Source organism: Physeter macrocephalus, chromosome 2, assembly GCF_002837175.3.
Source record: "Physeter macrocephalus isolate SW-GA chromosome 2, ASM283717v5, whole genome shotgun sequence".
In the NCBI taxonomy this organism is placed as follows: Eukaryota; Metazoa; Chordata; class Mammalia; order Artiodactyla; family Physeteridae; genus Physeter; species Physeter macrocephalus.
Genome location: NC_041215.1, coordinates 40,699,171 through 40,711,223, shown reverse-complemented (window position 1 = coordinate 40,711,223; position 12,053 = coordinate 40,699,171). Strand labels below are relative to the sequence as shown.

General features: G+C 36.9%; 1 protein-coding gene across 9 annotated transcripts in view; it reads left to right on the top strand.

Moving 5' to 3' along the window:
- Positions 1 to 12,053, top strand: part of PTPN4 (protein tyrosine phosphatase non-receptor type 4) — a 190,166-nt gene that overhangs the window by 108,694 nt on the left and 69,419 nt on the right. For all 9 annotated transcript variants that reach the window (XM_055087461.1, XM_055087462.1, XM_055087463.1 and 6 more), the window contains exons 11-12: positions 3,099 to 3,162; positions 7,004 to 7,176. In XM_055087461.1, coding sequence (XP_054943436.1) covers positions 3,099 to 3,162; positions 7,004 to 7,176 — 237 coding nt within the window. The remainder of the gene's footprint in view (positions 1 to 3,098; positions 3,163 to 7,003; positions 7,177 to 12,053) is intronic.

The following is a 12,053-nucleotide window of genomic DNA, read 5'->3' as shown; positions in this document are numbered from 1 at the left end:
TGGTTTTTGAGAGAATGGGATGACTAGTACCCCTGGTCATCTCAGTGTTCCTGTGGGCACACCCAGAGCTGTGCTTTCCTGAAGAGCAACCGCAGAAGCACAAACTGGAGGTTGAGGGTGAAGACAGAGTCCGTGCAAGTAAACTACCAAGTAACAGGAAGCTGGGAAGATGGGAAACAAATACTTACACTCACTATGATGCAATATGTGAAACATCTGGTTGCCAGCAGAATATTACAAGACACAAAGATAAAGGAAAGTATGACCCATACACCTGATAAAAGACAAGCAACAGTTGCAATGAACACAGGGGTGCATAAATCTTTTTGATTTAGTGTTTTCATTTTCTTTGGATACATACCCAGAGGTGGAGCTGCTGGATCGTATGGTAGTTCTATTTTTAGATTTTTGAGGACCCTCCATACTGTCTTCCATGGTGGCTGCACATATTCACATTCCCACCAACAGTGCACAGAGATTCCCTTTTCTCCACATCCTTGTCAACACTTGTTGTTTCTTGTCTTTTTGATAATAGCCATTCTGACAGGTGTGAGGTGGTATCTCATTGTAGTTTTGATTTGCATTTCTCTGATAATTAATGATGTTGAACAACTTTTAATGTTCCTGTTGACCATGTGTATGTCTTTGTAAAAAATGTCTATTCAGGTCTTCTGCCCATTTTTTAATCAAATTTGTTTTTTGATACTGAGTTGTATAAAAAAGTTCTTTATATACTTGGATATCAACTCCTTATTGGATATATCATTTGCAAGTATCTTCTCTCATTTGGTAGGCTACCTTTTTGTTTTGTTGGTTTGCTTCACTGTGCAGAATCTTTTAATTTGATGTAGTCCCATTGTTTATTTTTGCTTTTGCTGCCCTTATCTGAGGAGACATATCCAAAAAATATTGCTAAGACTAATGTCAAAGAGGTTAATGTCTGTGTTTTCTTCTTGGAGTTTTATGATTTCAGGTATTACATTTAAGTCTTTAATCCATTTTGAATTTATTATTGTATATGGCGTGAGAAAGTTGTCCAGTTTTCATTTTTCTGCATGTAGCATCCAGTTTTCCCAACACCATTTATTGAAGAGACGATCTTTTCTCCATTGTATAGTCTTATCTTCTTGTCATAGATTAATTGACCATGTGAGCATAGGTTTATTTCTGCGCTCTCTATTCTCTTCCACTGATCTATGTGTCTATTTCTATGCCAGTACCAGACTGTTTTGGTTACTGTAGCTTTGTACTGTAGTTTGATGTCAGGAAGCATGATTCCTCCAGCTCTGTTATTTCTCAAGATTGTTTGATTATTCGGGGTCTTTTGTGTTTCCAAACAAATTGTTTTTAAACTTTTCATTTTATTTTGGAGTATAGATGATTAGCAATATTGTGATAGTTTCAGCTGTATAGAAAAGTGATTCATTTATACATATACATGTATTTATTCCATGCAACTTTTGAAATTATTTGTTCTAGTTCTGTGAAAAATGCCATTGGTATTTTGATAGGGATTGCATTGAATATATAGATTGCCTTGGGTAGTATGGTCATTTTAACAATATTAATTCTTCCAATCCAAGAATACAGTGTATCTTTGCATCTGTTTGTGTCCTCTTCAGTTTCTTTCATCAGTGTCTTATAGTTTTCCAGGTTTTATATCCTTAGGTAGGTTTATTCCCAGCTATTTTATTCTTTTTAATGTGATGGTCAATGGTATTGTTTCCTTAATTTCTCTTTCTGGTAGTTCATTGTTAGTGTATAGAAGTGGAACAGGTTTCTGCATATTAATTTTGTATTATGGGGTCCTTTTTTATGATTTTCATTTCTGTGTTTACGTTGCCCATCTGTTCTTTGTTCTTGCTTTCTACTGTATCATTTAGAGCTCTTAGCCTGTTTATCATAGTTGTTTTAAACTCCCAGTCTGATAAGTCCCACATTCCTCTCATATCTGGTTCTGATGCTTACTCTGTCTTTACATTGTGTTTTTTGCCTTTTGGTATGCCTTGTAATCTTTTCTTGATGGGCAGATAGGATACCCTGGTAACAGGAACGCTGTAAATAGGCTCTTAGTAATGTGGTGGTGAGGTGTCGACGGAGGGGGGTTTTCTGTAGTCCTGTGATTAACTCTCAGTGTTTTAATGAGCCCAGTCCTCTAGACTGTGAGCTTCACAGTGTTTCTCATTTTTTTTCTCTCCCCTTGGTTGGGACAGGATGGCTAGAGTGGGCTGGACTTGGGTATTTTCCTTCCCCAGGTCAGGCTCTGGTTAACGAGTTTCCCCTAAAGGTAGGCCTTGTTAAGAGCAGAGTGCTCTGGCCTAGTTCAGTATGGTTTCTTTCCCTTTCCCTGTCGGAAATCTGAGGGTACTTTTCTTTGGTATTTACTGTCGGAATCTGTTTGAGCTTCTAGAGCTAAATCTCACAATACCGTGAGGTCTGCCCTATGACTGGGGCCTCTTCGGGTTTTTAACTCTCGGGGTTGACCACGCTGAGCCTTCAACAACTCATAAAATACAGTTCAGGTTTTCCTGCCCTGGCACTGCTTCCTCTGGCAGTTTCTGCTCCTGAATCTTCTCTGGGAAGCTCTGATTCCCTGTACTTAGCTGTTGGTCTCTCAAAACTTGGGGGTAGCAGTTTGCCCTGTGCTCTTCCCTTCCTTGTGTATTTAAGAAGAGTTGTGGATTTTTCAATCTGTTGAGCTTTTTATTTGTTGCCAGGATGGAGTGGTGATTTCCAAGCTCTTAACGTGCAGAAAACTACTTGCAGTTTTAAAGAGTAAATAACTATATTATTGGTATTCTTAAAATTTTAACTTGTGATATGTATTTTTATGTATTTCCTTAGATACAAAATAGGGAAATGTATAGTTTACAGCAAATGTTCTGATAAAACTAAGCTCAGTTGAGCATATAAATTCTAATTATTTTTTCATGAAGCACCAAAAACTTTAGATTCTTTATGTACTTTATATATGTATATATAATTAAATATTTAGACATTACTAAACATACAGTTAAAATATTATTTTTTAATTTTTTGATTAATATTTTTATCTTTGTTCAATATTTTAAATACTCCAATTCATTCTCTTTATCCAGGTTGAAGATTGTAAAAATTTCTTTCAAGTGCAAACAGTTTTTTATTCAACTGAGAAAAGAATTGGTGAGTTGATCTTATTAACATAAATTAAGTCCTTTAAGAAATAAGTCATCATTCATTACAGAACTTTTAGTGCAAGTAAACGTGTTATTAATACTGTTAATAACTGCCTACTCAGTTAATTAATTCACATTTTATGACAAAGTATTTCCCTAGTGTTTCTGAGGTTCTGATCAGAACTTATTCTAGATATCTGTTCTGCTATCTCTTGAACTTAGAAACTGATCTCAATTGTGATGTTCATTGTCGTCCCCAGTGTCCATTCATGAGGTCAGTAACTGAGCATTTATATGTCCTTTCTCTTTTTCTTTTTCTTTTTTTTTTTAAACTAAATCTACAGCACTTCCTTTCACATATGAGTACATTTCGCTTGGGGGATTCTGAGCGTTTAGTTTTGTTCCTAGTTCGTGAATGTGTAGTACATTTCCTCCCTTTGTTGGACTGGTGATGTCCTTTTTGTGTATTAAATACAACACGTTATCACAGAAAGTACAGTGTTGGAAAGAATTTCATCTTATAAATGATTTTATCTATTTCATCAAATTGAATTAACCTTATCCTTTGACTGACATTACTAGAAGTCTTGACAAATTAATGCACATTTCAGGATGTTTATATGTGTATATGTGTACAAAATGCATTCAGGGACTTCCCTGGCAGTCCAGTGGTTAAGACTTCGCCTTCCAGTGCAGAGGGTGCGGGGTCGATCCCTGGTTGGGGAGCTAAGGTCCCACATGCCCCGAGGCCAAAAAACCAAAACATAAAATAGAAGCAATATTATAACAAATTCAATACAGACTTAAAAAAAAATGGTCCATGGGCTTCCCTGGTGGTGCAGTGGTTGAGAGTCCGCCTGCTGATGCAGGGGACACGGGTTCGTGCCCCGGTCCGGGAAGATCCCACATGCCGTGGAACGGCTGGGCCCGTGAGCCATGGCTGCTGAGCCTGCGCTTCCGGAGCCTGTGCTCCACAACGGGAGAGGCCTGTGTACAGCAAAAAAAAAAAGGTCCACATCAAAAATACATAATAAATAAATAATAAAATAAAATGTATTCAAAGCCTTAAAATATATTTGAATCAAATGTATTTTATAGAGGATATTGATCTACTGACTATGATTCATCATTTATACTCACAAAACATAGAAGTTTTATTTCAAGAGAGTTTTTATTGAAATAAAACCAACAGAAATTAAGTATAGTGCTTGATAAGTATACAATATACAATGTTATTATGTAGAACATTACTACCACCCTGGAAGCTGGTATTATTGCTAATGGAGTTGATGCCCACTAGCAGTCATTAACTCTCCTGAAAGGTAAATATTATTCTCATTTGTATCATCATGGATTAGTCTGCTTAGTTTTGAATTTTAAAATATAAAGTCATACAGAATGTTTTCATTTTTATCTGCCTTCTTTCCCTTAACATTGTGAGATTCATCCATGTTGTTACACATGGCGATAGTTTGCTCCATTGCTGTGGAATTCTACTGCATGAATATATCATACATTAGTTATTCATTCTTACTATGTTAGTGGACAGTTTTGCCATTTCCACGTTGTGGCTATTATGATTAATGCTGTTAATGAACATCCTTGTACATGTTTCAATAAATGTTTAGAGGAATAAAATATAATAAATCATATCTGGAAACTAGAGAACAAACATTTTACTTTGATAATTATATTGGTAGGAGGCGGTATTTAAGTCAGCTTTTCCAATTTGCTTCCCATTATAGTGCTATTGTTGTTAGTAATAATAATAATATAGTATCTAACATTTCTTAAGATCTTACTGTGTGCCTGGTAATATATCAACCGTTTTCATATCATTTAATCTTCAAACCATTCTCTGAGGTAGTGTTAGTGCATACAAAGCAACTGTGAAACATACTTAAGAATTCTCTGGTGATCAAGAAGTGATATTTTAAGCATATCATCTTCTAACATCACAGTTTAATATTTATACATGGGCATTTTACTGTATTTTAGTCATGGAAGATATCTTCATGACCTTTGATAGGCAAAGATTGCTTTAATAGGACATAGAAGGGAAACTAACATTAAAGGAGAAGATCAGTAACTAGAACTGTGTTAAAATTAAGAACTGTGTTCATCAAAAGACATGATTAAGAAAGTCAGGTAGCACAGAATATGTGTATAATACACACACACCATCTATGTCCTTGGTTGTGTATCCAGCCCAATCCAGAAGTACGCTAGTGACTTGAACAGACACTCCAGTAACTCTCCATGGCCAGTAACGTGAAAAGCTGTTGAACCTCAATTAAGCATCAGAGAAATACAGATTATAACCAGAATGTGACAGTTTCACACAACCACCAGAATAGTGGAACAAAAAGATGGGGACCAGTGATTGGGGAGTGTGAGGCACATACGCTGCGGGTAGAGGGGGTGTCTGTTGGGCTGATCGTTTTGGGAAACTGCTGGGCGGTACCGACTAGAGGGGAGCACATGGCCTCTATGGCCCAGCAACAGAAATTCGCACCTACGCGCATCGGACAAAATACAGGAATACACATAGGAACAACATTTTTACATCACCAAAACTAGAAACATTAAATGTCTGTCAACAGTAAACAGGTAAATAGACTGTGGTCTATTCACATGAGAGTATAGTGTGTAGAATGAAATGAGTCAATTACTGCTTCACAATTACATGGAGGAATATAGAAACATAATATTGAACAAAAGAAGTCAGACCTAAAGACATACATGTATGAGTCCGTGTATGTAAAGTTGAGAAACAAGCATGATTAACCTGTGGGCATAAAAGGCAGAAGGTGGGCACAAGTGTAGAGGTTATCTCGTAGACGGGAAGACAAAGGACGCTCAGAGGTGCTGCTAATGGTCCGTTTCTGGACCTGGTTGCAGTCACTGTGAAAATCAGAGCTGTACACCTATGACATGTATGCCTTGCTATAGATAGTTCCGTGAAACTATTTATTTAAATAGTAATTTGTGCCAAATTTTTAAAGAAAAATTAAAGAAATGCTTCTGTTGCTACTTATTTTAACTTTTTAATTAATTTATTTATTTATTTTGGGCTGTGTTGAGTCTTTGTTGCTGTGCATGGGCTTTCTCTAGTTGCGGCAAGCGGGGGCTACTCTTTGTTGCGGTGCGCGGGCTTCTCATTGTGGTGGCCTCTCTTCTTGCAGAGCACGGGCTCTAGGCACATGGGCTTCAGTAGATGTGGCACGCGGGCTCAGTAGTTGTGGCTCGCAGGCTCTAGAGCACAGGTTCAGTAGTTGTGGTGCACGGGTTTAGTTGCTCCATGGCATGTGGGATCTTCCCGGACCAGGGCTCGAACCCGTGTCCCCTTCATTGGCAGGCTGATTCTTAACCACTGCGCTACCAGGGAAGTCCCTGTTGCTACTTATTTTAAAATAAGAATTTCAAAATAGTGTTCAGAAGTGCTGAATGTTTTTATTTACTTATTTACAATCTAGACAGATTTATAAGTTTAGAGATATTGTTGAAAGGTGTGTTGATGTATCTTAAAGTTTAATTTGTGGGCCAGGATTGTATTTTGAAATAATTATAGCTACTAAGTTTTGAAAATAGATATATATCAATTTTTAAATTTATTTCTAACTGTATTCTAAAATAAAAGTTCCTATGAGTTGTAATATTACCAAATGAGGTCCACATTTTGCAAACCTTTCCATTAATTTTACTGCTTTTTTTATGGGATAAGCAAAAAAGACAGGAAGGGTTAGTGTTTGTAAGGGTAGAGTATTTAACCTGTAAAAAATAAATTAAATGGAGCATTAGATCCTGACATTCCCATGATATTCTCTACATTTTGTCATTTATTACAGCATGAATCTAGAGAAACGTTATTGGGATTTAACATGGTGAATTACAGAGCATGTAAAAACTTGTGGAAAGCATGTGTAGAACATCACACATTCTTCCGTTTGGACAGACCACTTCCACCTCAAAAGAATTTTTTTGCACATTATTTTACATTAGGTTCAAAATTCCGGTATTGGTAAGTATTGCTTATGCTTTGATACTTCAGTGTTCGATTTTTTCCTCCCTTTAAATAAAAGTCTAGTTTACTGAACCATAGAATCTGTTACTCATGTGTGCCTACTGAGTCAAAGTCTCCGTGGAGTGTGGCCCCTTTGTCTAATCAGAAGAAAGTTCTGTAGGTTCTCATCATAAAGCCAGACTTGAGAAACCTGTTCCATTACCTGTATTCCAGGTCATTATTTCCTAAAGTAAATCAACTGTATTTAATTAGTTACAATCTACTCCTGCTATAATTTCCATTGTCTTTGTTAAATATTTGTAAGATGACTTTCTTGTGAAGAAAATATTTAGATGTGGCCTAGAAAAGATTTGTATTGTAAACCTCAAGCATTTAGGATATACCATTAAAAAACACATCCTCCTTCCAAATAATTGGTAAAACTAACCCCAAAATTCAGTATCAGCACTTAACTAGAATTAAGGAAATTGTAACCATGAAAAAGACACAGCAGATTCTTAAGTGGCTTGTTGTCATGATTGGCTCCCCTGTCACCATCCTAAAAGCAGTACTGGGAAAGTAAGGTGTTGGTACTTGTAAATTTAAAGGTAATTAGGTTTAGGGAATGAGTATGATGACATCGGTAGTGAGAGTCAAGGAAAAATCAGAAAGTCTTATCTATTGGTACTAAATCTTAGCAGGTACAGAAGAAATCTCCAGTGAGAGAACAGTGCAGACCATACTGGTATTCCTTCAATAAACTTAATTCCTTACCTAAACGACCACCAGGGTTGTTATACAAGAACTAAACTTTAGCAGAACTCTTTCTTCCCTCTGACGTTGAAAATATGACATACACGTCAATATACACACACCACTTCACTTAGGCAACAAAGAAATTAATAGAATGTAGTAACCAGCCTTTAACCATAATTTAAACCAGTCTCAGATGAAAAAAAATATCAAGTAATTTCCCCAAACTATACCACAGAAAACAAAATCTAGTCACGATGACTACAGATACCAAAGACATTTAAAGAAACCTGTTTGGGAGAAAATCATCCCTGAAACAGGATGAAATTTCTACCTAGATATTAACAAAAAGAAACTAGCTCAAGGGACTTGCCCAGCAGTCCAGTGGTTAAGGCTCTGCACTTCCACTGCAGGGGGCATGGTTTCGATCCCTGGTCAGGGAACTAGGGTCCTTCATGCCGCATGCTGCAGCCAAAAAAAACCAGAATAAAACAAAAAAGAAGGGAAATTTCTCGTCATGGAAGTTGAAGCACTAAATAGTAAATTAAGTAATTCTTAAAAAAAAAAAAAAAAGCTCAAGAGCTATCTAATTAAAAAAGAAAATACTGGTTGAGGGTAGCAACACTTGCCATTCAGGCTGTTATTGCCCTTGGGGGAATATGGACCTAGTACTGGCAGATTTTACATTTTTAAAACAGTTTTATTAAGGTATAATTGACAGAATAAGTTACCATATTTAAAGTTTAAAATTTCATGTTTGGGGATGTATATACATCCATGAACCCATCACCACAATTAAGATGGCAAGCATAACCACCCCGGGATTTTCCTCATACCCCTCTGAAACCCCTTTTCTCTCACCTCTCTTTGTCCCCATGTATCCGCTGGTCTGCTTTCTGTTTCTATATATTGGTTTGCATTTTCTAGGATTTTATATAAATTGAAACATAATTTACATATCCTTTACATATATATTACATACTCTTTTACTTGGCATAATTCTTCTGAAATTCATCTCTGTTGTTGCCTGGATTGATGGTTCATTTTTTTTTATTGTAGGGTAGTATTCCATTGTGTAGATATAACACATTTTGTTTATCCATTCACTTAATTATGGATATCAAGTGGGTTGTTTCTCTGTTTGGCTTGCTTCCGGACTTGGTGTATAACACATAAAGCTGCTGTGAACATTGATGTGGAAGGGTTTGTATGGACATTTGTTTTAAGTTCCCTTGGTTAAATACCTGCCCACCAGCAGTGTATGAGAGTTCTAATTCCACCAGATTCTTACCACTGCCTCCTGCTGTCTTTTCATTTGACTAGTTTTCTGAAGAGCATGTAATTTTGATAAGTTCAATTTACCAGTTTTTTCTTTCATGGATCTTTCTTTTGGTGTCATATTTAAGGAATCTTTGCCTAACCCAAGGTCACAAAGATTTATTCTTGTTTTCTTCTAAGAGTTTTACAGTTTTAACCCTTACGTTTAGGTCTGTGATAGATTTGAAAGTAATTTTTGCATATGGTGTGAAGTATGGATTGAAGTTTGTCTTTTTACATATGGATATCCAGTTGTTCTAGCATTTTTTGTTGAAAAGATTACTCTTTCTCCACAGCATTGCCTTTGCACCTTTGCTAGAAATCAGTGGTCCATATTTGGGTGGACTTATTTCTGGACTTTTTAATAATAAGTGTTAAGTCCAGTAGTATTAGTCTTCCAACTTTGTTCTTTTTAGAAGTTGTTTTGAATGTTCTAGGCCCGTTGCAGTTCCATCTGAATTTTAGAATTAGCTGATCAGTTTCTACAAGAAAGACTTCTGGGATTCTAATTGGAATTGTGCTGAAACTATAGATCAATTTCAGGAGAATTGACATCTTAAAAATATTGAGTTTTCTCTACTAGAACTAAGCAGTGAATTTGGTAAGGTTGCAGGATACAAAATTAATGCACAGAAATCTCTTGCATTCCTATACACTAACAATGAAAGATCAGAAACAGAAATTAAGGAAACCACCCTATTTACCTTCGCAACCAAAAGAGTAAAATACCTAGGAATAAACCTACCTAGGGAGACAAAAGATCTGTATGCAGAAAACTATAAAACACTGATGAAAGAAATCAAAGATGACATAAACAGATGGAGACATGTACCATGTTCTTGGATTGGAAGAATCAACATTGTGAAAATGACTATACTACCCAAAGCAATCTACAGATTCAGTGCAATCCCTATGAAATTACCAATGGCATTCTTCACAGAATTAGAACCAAAAATGTTATGCTTTGTATGGAAACACAAAAGACCCCGAATAGCCGGAGCAATCTTGAGAAAGAAAAACGGAGCTAAAACGTAGGAAAAACACTCTTTGACATAAACCACAGCAAGATCTTCTCTGACCCACCTCCTAGAGTAATGAAAATAAAAACAAAAATAAACAAATAGGACCTAATTAAACTTAAAAGCTTTTACACAGCAAAGGAAACCATAAACAAGACAAAAAGACAACCCTCAGAATGGGAGAAAATATTTGCAAACGAAGCAACAGACAAGGATTAATCTCCAAAATATACAAACAGCTCATGGAGCACAATATCAAAAAACCAACTGACTCCAAAAATGGGCGGAAGACATAAATAGGTATTTCACCAAAGAAGACATACAGATGGCCAGGAGGCACGTGAAAAGATGCTCAACATCACTAATTATTAGAGAAATGCAAATCAAAACTACAATGAGGTATCACCTCACACCGGGCAGAATGGCCATCATCAGAAAATCTACAAACAATAAATGCTGGAGAAGGTGTGGAGAAAAGGGAACCCTTTTGCACTGCTGGTGGGAATGTAAATTGATACAGCCACTGTGGAGAACAGTATGAAGGTTCCTCAAAAAACTAAAAATTGGGACTCCCCTGGTGGCACAGTGGTTAAGAATCGCCTGCCAGTGCAGGGGACACAGGTTCGATCCCTGGTCCGGGAAGATTGCCACAGAGCAACTAAGCCCGTGCACCAGAACTACTGAACCTGTGCTCTAGAGCCCGCGAGCCACAGTTACTGAAGCCCTTGTGCCTAGAGCCCATGCTCTGCAACAACAGAAGCCAGCTCAATGAGAAGCCCGCGCACCGCAATGAAGAGTAGCCCTGCTTGCCGCCACTAGAGAAAGCCCATGTGCAGCAACGAAGACCCAGTGCAGCCAAAAATAAATAAAATAAAAATAAATAATCATATCTTCAAAAAATGTATGGATGTACTTATAAAAAAAAACTAAAAATAGATAGCCTGAGAAAATCATAATTCAAAAGGACACATGTACCCCAGTGTTCATTGCAGCACTATTTACAATAGCCAGGACATGGAATATTAGCCATAAAAAGGAACGAAATTGGGTCATTTGTAGAGATGTGGATGGACCTAGAGTCTGTCACACAGAGTGAAGTAAGCCAGAGAGACAAAAACAAATATTGTATATTAACGCATACATGTGGAATATAGAAAAATGGTAACAGATGAACCTGTTTTCCGGGCAGGAATAGAGATGTAGAAATAGAGAAACAACGTGTGGACACAGGGGGGAAGGGGAGGGTGGGACGAATTGGGAGATTAGGACTGACATATATACACTGCCATGCGTAAAATAGCTGGCTAGTGGGTACCTGCAGTACAGCGCAGGGTGCTCAGCTCGGTGCTCTGGGACGACGTACATGGGAAGGATGGGGGGTGGGGGGGAGGGAGGTCCCAGAGGGTGGGGATACGTGTATACACACAGCGGATTCACCTCACTGTACAGCAGAAACTAACAACACTGTAAAGCAATTATACTCCAATAAAAAAATATTGAGTTTTCTGACTCATGAAACATGGTATGTCTTTTCATTTACTTAAATGTTATTTCTCTCAGCAATGTTTGTAGTTTTCAGCATATACCTCTTTCACATCTTTTCCAAATGTATCCTTAATTAGTTCATGTTTTTGATGCTATTATAAATTGTCTTATATTTTAATTTCAGATTGTTCATCACAGTTAATTAGAAATGCAATTGATTTTTTTATGTTGATCTTGTTTTGTTAAACTTTGCTTTTACCTCATTAATTCTAGGAGCTTTTTTTATAGTTGCCAAAAGATTTTCTTCCTAGAGGCCAAAAA